The following is a 17,327-nucleotide window of genomic DNA, read 5'->3' on the forward strand; positions in this document are numbered from 1 at the left end:
TGAGCTGAAACTTGTCTGAAATGATCCTGAGAAGGTCCTGACAAAGTGTTGTTATTTTTCGGGTCGATCCGAAAATCCAAGATGGCCGCCACAACCGCCAACTTGAAAACACATTTGAAACTTCTTCTCAAGTTCTAACGATGCCATCTGAAACTTGCATGAAATGATCCTGACATGGTCCCGACAAAGTGTTGTTATTTTTCAGGTTAATTTGAAATCCAAGATGGCCACCACAGCCGCCATCTTGAAAACACATTTTGAGGGACATCTTCTCAAGATCAACCGGTGCAATTCGGCTGAAATTTGCATGAAATGATCCTTCTATGGTCCTGACAAAGTGTTGTTACATGTCTGCTTGATCCAAATCGAAGATGGCTACCATCACACAATATCTAATTAATTTCCTATATGATTATTGCCAAGGTAGTGAGATGACCATTAAGGCCCTTGGGCCTCTTGTTTTTCAATGACATTAATGAAAGAGGTCTTACGAACCTTGGTGAGGAAAAATTAAAATTTTTTAACAAGTTTCATCAATGAGAAACTCATAGAAAATGAACACAAATAAGATTCTTTTGAATACAAAACTCCATTAATCTAGATTTTAAAGAATTTCATCGCCAAGATGTGCTGCAAAAATACAGAGGAGAAAGTCACTTTGTCCTGCCATTCTTAAATCCTGACGTTACATCATATTCCTGATGCCAGGCACTGACTGTTGGTTGGTGGATTTTCTGGGTACTCCATTTTTCCTCCACTATCAAAGCTGACACATCCTTTCATGAACCTGGCTGTTAATATGACGTAAAACTAAACAAGCCAAAATGATGTCACTTGGTAATGTTTCTGTCACAATGAAAATCACTCCAGGTTACTCATGCATATTTTAGCACAGTCAAATTTTAGTGGAATGTAGAAAAATGTAAATTTTGATTTATTATCGCTTATATAAATTACCATAACTTGATGGTTCAATCAATATCGCAAATATCCGATTAGAAAATCTAGGGCTGCATATGAATTAGCACTTACAAAACGTGCAAAAACACTTTAATAAAACTAAATATTAATCAACCGATCAACAACAGAAAGCAAAATGCTAGTCATATGGTGACCCGGAGGTTTCAAGATTGACTCCTGTATGATAAATTTGGTGAAAACTTTACATCGATTTTCTCACAATATGGTTGTAATTTGACAAGATTTGACATTGACCACAAAACTTTGATTTGATTTGTTTTTGGCGTCTTTTGAGAGTCAGGATCACCAAAATTATGATAGAAATGAAATAAAGCAGATTTAAAGCAGCCCTCATTCCTAATCTGCATGTCATGGGAAATAAATTTTGTCTAATACAATTGATGTCATTAATTTTTACCTCGGTTATCGAAATTCCTGAGTAATTTTTGAAGCAGTCACGGAATTAATTTAGAATCATCTGTTGATAATTCAGGATCTGCTGACATCTACTTTAGCTCAATCACCCCTGGAGACACATTTAGACTCTTCTATTATGAAATTTCAGGGATGACTGGGTTAACTTGGCAGAACTGGGCACCAGACTGGCTAAAATGTGTTGATATTGTTACATCTGGTGATGATTGATATTTAGCCAAGAAAAGTAAAAAAAAAAATTCTTATTAGACCATTCCAATTTGATTTCTTGTTCGTCGGATTTCCCGCTCCTATTTTCCGAAAATGAAATAAAAATAAATTAATTTTTTTACCGCTCCTCTTTTTTTTGTCGGGAATCTGACAAACCCGGGCAATTTTTTATAGTGTTCATTTTTACTAGTCACCATTTCCTGGTCACTCAGATGTTTGAATTATTCGTACATTGTCTCTTCAAACCCGCAAGCATGTTACAAACCTTTACAACAACAGAAATGTTTTTCCGCTACCACGTGCAGACAGAGTGGTACTTCGAGATAGAGACTGAGGGACGCATACTTTTTAATAGGATGTGTCCCGATTTCAGTCTGTTTTTGCCGAGGTCTGCAACTCTTTTAAAAGACTTTGCATTCGATCTCACTTTAAAAATGGCGACCATGAAAGGGATTTGACTGGCCGACTTACGAACGAATAACGGTAATCAAGCATGTCCATTATTTGTAGGCAATCGCTTATTAATTAACACCTCAGTTGCCTTATATCTTAAGACCTGGTCAGTGTGAATTTTGACACGTGGCCCACATACATGTAGCTTGCATTTGCAACCATTTTTTGACTGCATGACTTAGTAACAGCTAGCTACAGTAGGTGACGATTCGTCTGCTATTCGGTCAAATTAACATCGGTAGTAAATTACACATTTTACTGGGTTCCATACAAAATTATGTGACAACTAAGAAAGAACGTACATGTCAGATGAGGTTACATTAGTTTAAAATATTTTCCATTAATGCTAATCCCTGATTGTTTCTATTAGTTTGTTGGTTTTTGCAGATAGCTCCGCCAACAGCAAATTAAATATTGAAATTATTGACAAGAAGTTAATTTTTCTTAACTATTTCCTTTTAAGTATTAAACATTGCTATTCAATGTTAAAATGGTCAAGGTTTGTCTTGTCAAGGTTTGTCTTAAACTGAAATATATCATGCATTGAAAGTATTTTGTGCAATAGCATATGTTCAATAGCTGCACAAAAACTTAACATTAGACTTCCTTTTTTTCATCTTTGATACAGTTATTAATGTTGAAAACACTGAAAAAAACAGCAAAACTCATATTAACATAAAAACTCGGTTATTACCAGTAATTGTTATTTCAAGAAATAAACATAAAAGTCTAATAAAAAATACTGTGAAAATATTCGCTCGCTCCAATTTTTTCCGCTTTCAAAATATTTTTAGAATTAAAAAAATTTCGCTCGCTCGCTCCTATTTTAAAATCCTAAAATCCGAAGAACAAGAAATCAAATTGGAATGGCCTTATTTTGTATTTTAATATTAAAATGTCACAGGGTCAAATAGGCTAAAATCTTTAAACAACTTTTTGTGAATAATAAAGAGGCCTAGAGACCTGATATTAGGTCTGTGACATGCTGATATGAAGGGCTACCAGGTTCGTTCAAGTGAATGACCTTGACCTTCATTCAAGGTCACAGGGGTCATGAAAGTCTACCAAGTTCGTTCAAGTGAATGACCTTGACCTTAATTCAAGGTCACAGGGGTCAAATAGGCTAAAATCTTTAAATGTCTTTTTGTGAATTACTAAGAGGCCTAGAGACATGATATTGGGCCTGTAACATGCTTGAATGAATGGTTACCAAGTGTCTTCAAATGAATGACCATGACCTTCATTAAAGTTAACAGGGGTCAAATAGGCTAGAATCTTAAATTTTTCTTTTGAATAACTAAGAATCCTAGAGACCTAATATTGGGCCTGTGACATGATGGGATGAATGGTTGTTAAAATGAATGACCATGACCTTCATTTAAGATCACGGGTCAAACAGGCTAAAATCTTTAAACAACCTCTTATGAATAACTTAAGAGGCCTAGAGACCTGATATTGGGTATATGACATGATTGGACGAATAGCTACCAAGCTTGTTCAAGTGAATGACCTTGACCTTCATTCAAGGTCACAGGGGTCAAATAGGCTAAAATCTTTAAACGACTTCTTGTTAATATCTTAACGAGTCCTAGAGACTGGATATTGGACCTTTAGCATGGTGAGAATCAAGGGACCTTCGTTCATGGTCTAATTCATTAAATATATCAGAAATTGAACTTCTTCTATTAAAAGAGTTCTTTGTATTACCTAAATTGTTTGCCACTAATATATTATTTGAAGTGTTGTATTGTGTCAATAGTCAGACGACCGTTAAGGCCCATGGGCCTCTTGTTAAATATCTGCTAATTACATTAGATTTAATGTCATGCTAAAATAAGTTGTTTTACCTTATTAAACAGGTAGTTGTCCTATCAATGGAGGGAAATACCTCTTGTTGTATATATGACAGATCAACGAAAAACAGTAGATATCATTCTTGGTTATAGATTGGACAGATTGATCATCCTTTGTGTGCCCTTTTGTTGACAAGGGAAGATAATTCTTTGTTTTGTATTTGACAGGTCTATCAACACTGGTTGTCTTGTCGACAGGGGGAGGTAAATCTTTATGTTACCAGTTACCAGCCTATCTTTACGCCCAGCGATCCAAGAGCATCACCCTGGTGATATCACCATTAGTCTCTCTTATGGAAGACCAGGTAAGTAGAGAGCTGACCATTGACCAGTGGTCATCTATAGGTATAGGGGGATCAGGGACTGGTCATTGATGGTGATCATCTATAGGTATAGGGGGACAAGGGACTGACCATTGATGGTGGTCATCTATAGGTATAGGGGGATCAGGGACTGACCATTGATGGTGGTCATCTATAGGTATAGGGGGATCAGGGACTGACCATTGATGGTGGTCATCTATAGGTATAGGGGGATCAGGGACTGACCATTGATGGTGGTCATCTATAGGTATAGGGGGATCAGGGACTGACCATTGATGGTGGTCATCTATAGGTATAGGGGGACCAGGGACTGACCATTGATGGTGGTCATCTATAGGTATAGGGGATCAGGGACTGACCATTGATGGTGGTCATCTATAGGTGTAGGGGGACCAGGGACTGATCATTGATGGTGGTCATCTATATAGGGTATAGGGTGATCTATAGGTTAGGGCCAGGGATTGACCATTGATGGTGGTCATCTATAGGTATAGGGGGACCAGGGACTGACCATTGATGGTGGTCATCTATAGGTATAGGGGGACCAGGGACTGACCATTGATGGTGGTCATCTATAGGTATAGGGGGACCAGGGATTGACCATTGATGGTGGTCATCTATAGGTATAGGGGGACCAGGGACTGACCATTGATGGTGGTCATCTATAGGTATAGGGGGACCAGGGACTGACCATTGATGGTGGTCATCTATAGGTATAGGGGGATCAGGGACTGACCATTGATGGTGGTCATCTATAGGTATAGGGGGACCAGGGATTGACCATTGATGGTGGTCATCTATAGGTATAGGGGGACCAGGGATTGACCATTGATGGTGGTCATCTATAGGTATAGGGGGACCAGGGACTGACCATTGATGGTGGTCATCTATAGGTATAGGGGCAGGATGACCATTGATGGTGGTCATCTATAGGTATAGGGGGACCAGGGATTGACCATTGATGGTGGTCATCTATAGGTATAGGGGGACCAGGGACTGACCATTGATGGTGGTCATCTATAGGTATAGGGGGATCAGGGACTGACCATTGATGGTGGTCATCTATAGGTATAGGGGACCAGGGACTGACCATTGATGGTGGTCATCTATAGGTATAGGTGACCAGGGACTGACAATTGATGGTGGTCATCTATAGGCGTAGGGGGATCAGGGACTGATCATTGATGGTGGTCATCTATAGGTATAGGGGACCAGGGACTGACCATTGATGGTGGTCATCTATAGGTATAGGGGGATCAGAGACTGATCATTGATGGTGGTCATCTATAGGTATAGCGGGATCAGGGACTGACCATTGATGGTGGTCATCTATTGGTATAGGGGGATCAGGGACTGACCATTGATGGTGGTCATCTATAGGTATAGGGGGACCAGTGACTGACCATTGATGGTGGTCATCTATAGGTATAGGGGGATCAGGGACTGACCATTGATGGTGGTCATCTATAGGTATAGGGGGATCAGGGACTGATCATTGATGGTGGTCATCTATAGGTATAGGGGGATCAGGGACTGACCATTGATGGTGGTCATCTATAGGTATAGGGGGACCAGGGACTGACCATTGATGGTGGTCATCTATAGGTATAGGGGGATCAGAGACTGATCATTGATGGTGGTCATCTATAGGTATAGGGGGATCAGGGACTGACCATTGATGGTGGTCATCTATAGGTATAGGGGGATCAGAGACTGATCATTGATGGTGGTCATCTATAGGTATAGGGGGATCAGGGACTGACCATTGATGGTGGTCATCTATAGGTATAGGGGGACCAGGGACTGATCATTGATGGTGGTCATCTATAGGTATAGGGGGATCAGGGACTGACCATTGATGGTGGTCATCTATAGGTATAGGGGGACCAGGGACTGACCATTGATGGTGGTCATCTATAGGTATAGGGGGATCAGGGACTGATCATTGATGGTGGTCATCTGTAGGTATAGGGGGACACAGGGACTGACCATTGATGGTGGTCATCTATAGGTATAGGGGGATCAGAGACTGACCATTGATGGTGGTCATCTATAGGTATAGGGGGATCAGGGACTGATCATTGATGGTGGTCATCTATAGGTATAGCAGGATCAGGGACTGACCATTGATGGTGGTCATCTATAGGTATAGGGGGATCAGGGACTGATCATTGATGGTGGTCATCTATAGGTATAGGGGGATCAGGGACTGATCATTGATGGTGGTCATCTATAGGTATAGGGGGATCAGGGACTGATCATTGATGGTGGTCATCTATAGGTATAGGGGGATCAGGGACTGATCATTGATGGTGGTCATCTATAGGTATAGGGTGACCAGGGACTGATCATTGATGGTGGTCATCTATAGGTATAGGGGGATCAGGGACTGATCATTGATGGTGGTCATCTATAGGTATAGGGGGATCAGGGACTGATCATTGATGGTGGTCATCTATAGGTATAGGGGGATCAGGGACTGACCATTGATGGTGGTCATCTATAGGTATAGCGGGATCAGGGACTGACCATTGATGGTGGTCATCTATAGGTATAGGGGACCAGGGACTGACCATTGATGGTGGTCATCTATAGGTATAGGGGGACCAGGGACTGACCATTGATGGTGGTCATCTATAGGTATAGGGGGACCAGGGACTGATCATTGATGTTGGTCATCTATAGGTATAGGGGGATCAGGGACTGACCATTGATGGTGGTCATCTATAGGTATAGGGGATCAGGGACTGATCATTGATGGTGGTCATCTATAGGTATAGGGGGATCAGGGACTGACCATTGATGGTGGTCATCTATAGGTATAGGGGGACCAGGGACTGACCATTGATGGTGGTCATCTATAGGTATAGGGGGATCAGGGACTGACCATTGATGCTGGTCATCTATAGGTATAGGGGAATCAGGGACTGACCATTGATGGTGGTCATCTATAGGTATAGGGGGATCAGGGACTGACCATTGATGGTGGTCATCTATAGGTATAGGGGGACCAGGGACTGACCATTGATGGTGGTCATCTATAGGTATAGGGGGACCAGGGACTGACCATTGATGGTGGTCATCATCTATAGGTATAGGGGGACCAGGGACTGACCATTGATGGTGGTCATCTATAGGTATAGGGGGACCAGGGACTGACCATTGATGGTGGTCATCTATAGGTATAGGGGGACCAGGGACTGACCATTGATGGTGGTCATCTATAGGTATAGGGGGATCAGGGACTGACCATTGATGGTGGTCATCTATAGGTATAGGGGATCAGGGACTGACCATTGATGGTGGTCATCTATAGGTATAGGGGGACCAGGGACTGATCATTGATGGTGGTCATCTATAGGTATAGGGGGACCAGGGACTGACCATTGATGGTGGTCATCTATAGGTATAGGGGGACCAGGGACTGACCATTGATGGTGGTCATCTATAGGTATAGGGGGATCAGGGACTGACCATTGATGGTGGTCATCTATAGGTATAGGGGGACCAGGGACTGATCATTGATGTTGGTCATCTATAGGTATAGGGGGACCAGGGACTGACCATTGATGGTGGTCATCTATAGGTATAGGGGGATCAGGGACTGATAATTGATGTTGGTCATCTATAGGTATAGGGGGACCAGGGACTGATCATTGATGTTGGTCATCTATAGGTATAGGGGGATCAGGGACTGATCATTGATGGTGGTCATCTATAGGTATAGGGGATCAGAGACTGATCATTGATGGTGGTCATCTATAGGTATAGGGGGATCAGGGACTGATCATTGATGTTGGTCATCTATAGGTATAGGGGGATCAGAGACTGATCATTGATGGTGGTCATCTATAGGTATAGGGGGACCAGGGACTGACCATTGATGGTGGTCATCTATAGGTATAGGGGGACCAGGGACTGATCATTGATGGTGGTCATCTATAGGTATAGGGGGACCAGGGACTGACCATTGATGGTGGTCATCTATAGGTATAGGGGGACCAGGGACTGACCATTGATGGTGGTCATCTATAGGTATAGGGGGACCAGGGACTGATCATTGATGGTGGTCATCTATAGGTGTAGGGGGACCAGGGACTGACCATTGATGTTGGACATTTATAGCCAAAGGCGGATCAGAGACTGGCTATTGGTGATGGTCATCTATAGCCAAATGGGAATCGGTGGCTGACCATTGGTCATTGTCATCTATAGCTAAATGGGGATCAAGGGATGACCTGATTTCGTTGTGGTCAAATCTAATCTAACATTAAGGGATGAAGTGAGCTGACATTTTTAGGTCACCAAACCTATGTAGTAAGGAGGAAGGGGAAACAAAGGGATTAAATGAGCAGACTATTTCTGGTAAAATGTCTCTAGCACTACAGAAATTTGGTATGGGGGATAAATGAATAGATTAGCACTAGTCTAATGTAATCTGAGGGATTGTTTAGGTGGTGGGGAGAGGGGGTTGAGTAATGTACTGATGAAACCTCTTTGATCAAACCGTATGAGAGGGTGGCTAGGGTCGGGGAAGCTTGGGGTAGGGGAGAGGGAGCTAGGGGGTGGGGGATAGTGGTGTGAGTTGGTCTTTCCTTTCTATGGTACCAATAAATAGGAGATAAAACAAGTCTATGTAATGGAAATTAGCTGAACAATTATTTGTACTGCTTTGTTTTTGGGTATTTAGTTTGACACTCATTTGACCACCGGCCTCATGTTACAACATATATCTCACCCAGCCTATCTTGTCACCTTATACCATGCCTGTTTTGTGAATACTGCTAAAACTGGCTTGTATTGTACTCACATCATGATTTTATAACCAACAATTACATGATATCGTATAGTAGGGAATGCTATAATGAATTTACAATCATTCTAGGGTCAATAATTATGCTGGTGGTACATTCCTGACAATAAGTTGTATAATTACATTAAGTTCTATTATAGAGCTGTGTCACTCTATCAACATCTGTGTCATTGTTCACTTCACATTATACATGTCTTACTCACCAAAACAGCATGCATTGTATTGCTCTCAAAGGTCTGAATGCCCAAGTCATTTTCACAATAAGAATTCACAAGAAAATTTGCTTATTTAACAGCTATGGTCTTTAAGGAAATCGGAGAAAAATGGCTGGTGTACTGTACCTGGCAACTGCCTCATTTCAATTTCAGCAAATTGTTGCTAAAAATGGAAAAGTATTTGGCATCAGGTAAAGCCTATTTTAGCCATCTCGAAAAGCTACCTCATGTGTAGGGCCATCTTAACTACTTGGCCATCAAAACCCTCTTCAGTGACTGTTGGTAGGTAGCAAGCAATATGAAAAAAAACATTGGCCAAAGTCACTCACACAGTTTGAAAAGATATTGTTGTCTATATTTTGACATTACGTTGACCTAATTAAGTAACATGAATAGGGATACCTTGAGTAAATTATGTTTTCTTTTTTTTTTTAAATTTCAGATTACAGGCCTACCTGCTGGCCTACATGGAGCCTGTCTGCACACCAATATGACCCCGGCACAGAGGGAAGGTGTACTGGCATCGGTCAAAGATGGCCGTGTCCACTTCCTATTGGTGTCCCCAGAGGCAGTGGCTGGTGGCAGCATGTCCCTGCTGAATTCCCAGGCCAACCTGCCACCAATCTCCTTTGTTTGTATAGATGAGGCTCATTGTCTGTCAGAATGGTCACATAACTTTCGTCCTGCCTACCTTCGCCTGTGTAAGGTAAGATAGCATGGGTTAAGGCTTCATTTGGTAAGATAAACCTATCACCTCATTTGTAAGACTACTGCCTTCTCAAGTTAAGTCTACTGCCTTCTTAAGTTTAGTTTTCTGCCTTCTTAAGTTAAGACTACTGCCTTCTTAAGTTGAGACTACTGCCTTCTTAAGTTAAGACTATTGCCTTCTTAAGTTATGTCTTCCGCCTTCTTAGTTGCTCCACTGCCGACAAAACATAAACGATACTCATCATTTAAGCAATAATTGGTGTTTAATCGTGTGTATTTATGTCTAATTGACTCAAAAAATAATGGGAAAAAAGAATGATTTTGCTTTTGGTGCATGCACAATCAATACTTCTTTCTATATAGGACATAGTGCTATGGAATTTTTTCGGGGTTGAAATTAATTACTTTTAATATTTTTATCATGAAGTACAACTAGAAGCTCACTCTTTTCAATGGTGTTAGTGGTGTAAAGCAAGCAACTTTGAAGAAAAATACCAACTCGTCTGCTCCTGTTTTTGATTGCGAAAAAATGCCATTTGTCAGCAGTGGAGCATCTTTAAGTTTACCACATCATTTGTAAGGTCAACTTTCAATTTTTAGCTCATCATTATCATCAGAATTTGGCTTATAAACCACATTCAATCCATGGTCTGCCATCTGTCCTTTGATCCGTCTGTCCTCCCGTCAAATAAGATGTTTTGAAATCAGTTTTATTTTCCCTGGGAGTTCATGAAAAGAACTCTAGTTCTACAATACCTATTACAAACAGCTAACTCAGTGACTTTTCTAATAAAGGTGGCATAAAGGTGTAAAATTGGGCTCATGTGTATAATTATAAGGCTGGATTGCTGGATGTGCTGTAAAATTATCAAAACGCTCGATAGTCCCTAAGTTGTGTTGAGTGTAGGAATTGTAAGTGTGTTTTTAAATCACAAACAACATAAAGACAGATAAATGTGAGGAAAAGTAGTTTATTGTGTCTCAGGATTGTGTTGCCTGCAATTGAGTACTGGGAAAAATCGGGAGATTGATGCTTTTCTCTGAACCTAGACAGATACATTTATATATCCATGGTAAGATATCTCTCTCTTACCCCAGACAGGGATATCTGCAATTTTACCGATGTGAGATTGTCTCACCTAGGATAAAGACAAGTTACACATAAGTCAATATCTTTGTAGATTTAGTTGTAAACGATTGTCTTTAAAAGAATTATAGATTCATTATTATAATAAAATGAGAATAATAAGTCGATAGATCAGACTGACCACAAGTGCGGAAGGCGAAAATCTGATTGATGTTAGCCATTACTCACATCCTCCTCTAGAACCTAATGCTGATTGGTCAACATATATTCTCTAGACTCATTAGCATACTATCCAATCATTACAGAACATACATGTACTAAATTAAGAATTGAAATACAGCATTCATACCTGCACACATAATTATAAGGATAAAAAAATTTAGATAGTATATGAGTGATCTAAATAATTTTATGCATAAGCAAAAATTTAATCTTACACATTAAATTATCATTTAGACAACTGCCCTAGTTGTGCCTTAATTAATTTTGCTATTGCAGACCATCCATTTTCAATATTTTTTCTGTCACCATGGAAATTTAGTCAAAAATACCAAATTATTATTTCTTTTTGTTATAATGCCAAACTCAAATATATACATTCAAAGTTATACTTTAAAGACACTTACTTTGAGCTTGAGATATATATGTTTGGGTTTTCAGATCAACTGCAGGGCGCAGGGGATAATGCCACGCTTTGCAGCTCCTTGTTTAAAATCTTTATTTTTTGCTCAGTTGATATATTCTCATAACGATATTTGTCTGTGTTGTACCATAGCTGAGGATCATGCGTGACCTGGCTACCGATGGCCTCGATTTATTCTCGATAAGAAAAATCCGAAACGTCTTCTGATTTGGATTTATTTAACTTTTCTTTGTCAATTTATTCACATGCTATCCACTAGAGGGTAAAATCTGAAATAGTTTGAAAAATTGTCTAGATAAATAAAAAGACTGATGTTACATTCGAGCTATTATTTTCTTATTTCATATAATAGATTTCCCTTAAGAAAATTACTTTACAGAATCTTCTTAGATTTTAATATAGGATTTCCTGTGTAATGTCACGACTGTCATTTTTCAAACTTTTTCAATGAGATTTCCCAATAGAAAATGAATTTATAGTTTCCTTTTAAAATTTACTGCTTCTTTTTGTGCAAACTATCACATTGGTGAAATCTATTACTTGTGAAGAAATCTACACCAAACACTTATTGCACCTGCAGTATTCTCTATGGCCAGCAGAGCAAATTGGTTGTAGATGAATTTTTTGTTTTCTTCCTTTGAGAAATCGTCGTCAGCAGTTTGTTGTTTGGCATTGTTGATTAGTTCGTTGTTTTACTATTACATTTTGTGGTTTTTCTTTAGTGATTAGCATAGACCTATTTGATAGTGTTGTGTCTTTATGTGGGAAATATCGATAATACTGTATACATTGTAGTAATTACCCCTATGGAACTTCAATATGGCGGGAATATTTTGCAAATCATCTTTTTATTTTTTTTAGTCTTTGAATGTGTCATTCACATGATGGAATGCAGAAAATCATGAATTTTGAAAAATTTCATGAGGTAATCGATTTCATGACTTTGGATTTCATGACTTTGGGTGAAACTGAATTTCTTAAATCAAAATCCCTGCAAATACCAGCAATTGTAGGGTGGTTGTCTGTTGTAGTTTTGCTTCTTGACATCAGTTGTGTGTCATTTTTTTATAAGTCGGATATGGATAGCAGCTTTATTTATCCTTTGACGAAATTGTTATGGTCATTTAAGGATGTGCTAGGTTCTAGTGAGTGAGAAAGCTGGAGTTCCCTGAGAAAAACAACAATCCTACTACTAGTACCTGATAACCTCCCAGATAACTTATCGATTCTGATTTCCTCAACACAAAACCAAACACAGCAAAACAACATTTTTTTTATGCTGTACAGAGGACTCCACATAATCGAATAACGGTTATTGGAATATTTCGGTTATTTGCATAAAATTCTGCGGTCCTGATTTTTTCCTTCTTTATCTTTGTTTTTCAACTCCGTGTATTTGCATAGACTTTTACATGACCTCCGGTTATTTGAATAAAATATTTGGGAAATTCTAAAAATAAAATCGAATATTTTTCAATTTTGCAATATATTTTTAGCGAAATTCGCCGATATATGTTTCAAGATACTTCGCTTTTACTAGAAATCATCCTGGTAACAGATTAACGTTATAGTATGGCTTGTTATTTTATGCATGAATCTGCAAAGGTATTCGACGCTGTTACGATTTACATCAGCAGCGGTTGATCATAACTTTAGTATAATCACTGACTCAAACATCTAATTAAAGCATTTGCACTTTCAAATATGTTTATTTATTAACGTAACGTACCTTAGTTCGCGATCGGTTGGAGAAACCATGCTTCCTTACAACAATCGCCATTCATGAGTAGTCTCGTTCAACCAGAGTCTTGTTGACTACGACAGACATGTGCGTATCAAGCGTCTCGTTGAACGAGACATAAAAGCATGCAAAGTCGGCGTACAATGACTACCGCAAGTTTCGTACAGTATGTAAGCTTAGGATACAAAAGATACTTGCTACGTTAATTGTTTCATTGCTACTTGAATATGAATTAATTTCTGAAATGTTATCAAGCTATTCGCCGTATAGATCAACAATACAGGGAGAATTCTCAAAAGACATTTAGGTCGAGTGAACGCATGGCTTCATCACCTGCCGCCATTTTCGAATTCATATGCACATGTGTAAAAGCAACACTACTAGTTGATCGGCACTTTGAAGTTTAATCACGATCGTAAGTTCATTTTGCCAGGCAAATGTACGTAAATTTGTTTATTATTTAGGTTCAGAATTGTAGACACAAATCCAATCCTGTTTAGTAGAATCTAATTGCATTTGATATCGATCGTTTAGCTGTTTCTCAAATATTCACGTGTCGATCTAACGTAAACAAGAATCTAATATTGGAATATTTTTTGTTATTAAACAATTAAAATTGATTTACAACTTCGAAAATAACTACTTGTGGTTCGTTTTAAGTGTAAATAATTTACGTATTTATCAAGTAAACAAAACGATATTTATTTGCCTATTCACATACATATGTGTGGGGTCAAACGGAGGTGCAAAATGTCATCTCCGCCTATTCGAATACTCCGGTTATTTGCATATTTTCTTCTGGAAAATGACCTATGCAAATAAGCGGAATCCTCTGTATATGAAACATGGTATATATATTCAATAACTTCTGAAACATTTTTATATTACAGGTATTACGTGACAAGTTTGGCGTCCATTGCTTCCTGGGACTGACGGCCACAGCTACCCAGTCCACTGCTGCTGACGTGGCCAAACATATCGGTATTGAGGACTGTGAGGACGCTGTCATTAGAGGTCCGCCGGTACCCAGGAACCTTTTCCTGTCCGTGTCACGGGATGAAGACAGAGACCAGGTACTGTTCATGTCTCCTTTGACACCGCCCAACCCTCGCCTCCTAAAAGGAATGTTCTTAGTTCTGTCCCCTGGTCATCTATTGACTTGATTTTTGTGACATCACAATCACAGAAAGGTAGGACTAATCAAATGTAAATTATAATTTCTTTACACATGTTGTTTCTGTATCTCGAATACTCCATATTGTTTCTCCCTGATGTCATACCTTTATTTACCATACCAAATTAGGACTCAAATTAGGACTCCTTTGACCTTTGACCCTCAATGGATTAACTTTATGTTTCAGTCTCTGATTGGGATGCTGCAGGGTGAGAGATTTAGTGAGTGCGAGTCCATCATTATATACTGTACAAGGCGTGAACAGACAGAACGGCTAGCCACACTGATCAGGACATGTCTGAAGGAAGAGAAGTCGCAGGACTGGGAGGATAGTCAGAGTAAAAAGAAAGGTCAGTCTCAAGTTCAAGGTCATTAGTATAAAGGTTAAGCTCACTAGTCGCAGGACTGGAAGGCCAGTCTGAGAAAAAAGAAAGGTTAGTCTAAAGGTCAAGGTTATTAGTATAAAGGTCAAGATCACTAGTCGCAGGACTGGAAGGACAGTCTGAGTGAATAGAAAGGTCAGACTTAAGATCAATGTCATAAGTATAAAGGTCAATGTCACTTGTGGCAGGACTGGGAGGACAGACAGAGTAAAAAGAAAGGTCGGTTAAGGTCGAGGTCATTAGTATAGAGGTCAAGGTCACTTGTCACAGGATTTGGAAGATAGCTAGGAGTGAAAAAAAAAGATCAGTCTAAAGGTAAAGATCACTATATAGTCTAAGACTGGGCAGTAGTCATTGAACTGAAAAACAGCCAGGGTGAAAGTGAACAGAAAGGCTAGTTTAAAGTCCTAACTCAACTTGCAGCATTGGGAGGACAGCCCAGAAAAACAATGATCAAGGTCTTAAATGACGGGGTTGGATTGACAAGAAAAGTTTTTTTAAATGAAATGTCAGTATAAGATGTAGAAAAGGTTCCCTGCATGGTCTTTGCTGTGGGCCCTTATTTCATTTTTTGTTTTTATCTGTTTTAGGAGGGAGAAAGAAGTATGCCTTCTGGGATGCAGAGAGTTACCATGCAGGTTTATCTCCAGCTCAACGAAAACGTGTCCAAAATGCCTTCATGTCTGGACGACTGCGGGTCGTAGTTGCAACGGTGGCCTTTGGGATGGGCCTGGACAAGTCTAATGTCCGCGGAATCATACATTACAATTTACCGAAAAGTTTTGAAAGTTACGTACAGGAGATTGGACGAGCAGGGAGGGATGGGCAAGATTCACACTGTCATCTGTTCCTGGATGCTGAGGTAGGTCTTGTTAAACTGTGTTGGTTTCATTTAATAATCAAGAGTTATCTTTGCTTGGAAACTGACCTACTCTTTGGTGTAGGGCTGAGTTAAGTTACTTAACACTTTGTTTTTCAGAACTTTATTCATCAATAGTTGTTATGATTGCCAACGTTCTGCAAATTAACATTACCGTATTTTCCGGAGTATAAGCCGCTACTTTTTTACCTGAAAATCGATAGTGCGGCTTATACATCAGTGCGGCTTATCCGTGGACGAAAACAAAAATCTGACCATGTTTTTGAATGATTACGTCGTGATTCACATGTGAAAATCTTTAGTTGTACTCGCCAGTTTTGTTAAGTTATACATTGACCAAATCACTGTAAAAAGTGTTTAAAAGATAAAATATGCAATGAAAATATATTAAAGATGAAAATAATTACGTATCAGATGCATGTTCATTCGTAAAATTCTTTAATTCATGGCAAATCGGCCGACTGAAGCGTGGTTGTCAGTCACAACACAATGGCGGTTTAGTAAAGTTATACATCGAAAAAATCACTGTAAAAGTGTTTAAACGATATAATATGTGATGAAAATATAATAAAGATAAAAATAATAACGTACCAGATACATGATCAATCGTAAAATTGTTTAATTCACGGAAAATCGGCCGACTGAAGCGTGGTTGTTTACAGTCACAACAAAATGGCGGACTGATTTCGGTACATTTTATATCCCTATGTTACTTCCAGTGTTTATATGTAGCCTTTACTTACATATTGTTAGGCATGGCAACATGCTGCTCAGGAATAGTTTTGGAATACTTAATTTATAAGGTACATTGAAGGAAGGATAAAGGTAAGTCCAATTGAGAACAAAATGAATGGCTACTTCCATGGGAAAATTTGTCACTGGCTGAAGAAGCAATTTCTCTCTCTCTCTCTCTTTTTTTTTTAAATTTTACCTTGCAATTGGAATTTTAAGTTGATTTCATTCTTTCATGACCCTGCAATGAACTTTAATGAGATAATTTTTCATGATGACTTTTTAACACCAAAAACATTGCTATCCGAGTGTTATATGTACACCATGTTTTACATGTGTTCGAAAACTTTATATACATGCGCAAAACAAACAGTATTTGCAGACTTTCTTTTTTTGATTATTGCATTATGTATTTAATGAGCTTACATTATGTGAGAGTGAAATCTTTATATAAAATGTTCTTGTCCGACAAAGGTTGGGCCTCAGTTATATTGGAATATAGTTAAGTATTTTTTTATTCCCCCAGAATTTCAATATAACAGTGTTCGACTGGAACCAGGTACTTGATTTCAAAGGATCGAGCTTGATGATTTATTTCAATTTTCTGATTATCATTACACATTGAGTTTTCTCATCTATATATATGTATTGATATATAGCCAATTAAAACTCTTAATTGGAATAATTGAGGGCAATCATTTCTGTTATGTATTCCTG

The 17,327-nt window shown here is 39.0% G+C and overlaps 1 protein-coding gene across 1 annotated transcript in view; it reads left to right on the top strand.

The window, feature by feature from the left end:
* Nucleotides 1-17,327, top strand: part of LOC138316639 (ATP-dependent DNA helicase Q4-like) — a 280,275-nt gene that overhangs the window by 43,457 nt on the left and 219,491 nt on the right. Inside the window, exons 11-15 of the mRNA XM_069258313.1 lie at nucleotides 4,080-4,216; nucleotides 9,705-9,968; nucleotides 14,332-14,514; nucleotides 14,803-14,965; nucleotides 15,589-15,860. Of these exons, the coding sequence (XP_069114414.1) occupies nucleotides 4,080-4,216; nucleotides 9,705-9,968; nucleotides 14,332-14,514; nucleotides 14,803-14,965; nucleotides 15,589-15,860 (1,019 nt within the window). The remainder of the gene's footprint in view (nucleotides 1-4,079; nucleotides 4,217-9,704; nucleotides 9,969-14,331; nucleotides 14,515-14,802; nucleotides 14,966-15,588; nucleotides 15,861-17,327) is intronic.

Source organism: Argopecten irradians, chromosome 2 (genome assembly GCF_041381155.1).
Source record: "Argopecten irradians isolate NY chromosome 2, Ai_NY, whole genome shotgun sequence".
Taxonomy (NCBI): Eukaryota; Metazoa; Mollusca; class Bivalvia; order Pectinida; family Pectinidae; genus Argopecten; species Argopecten irradians.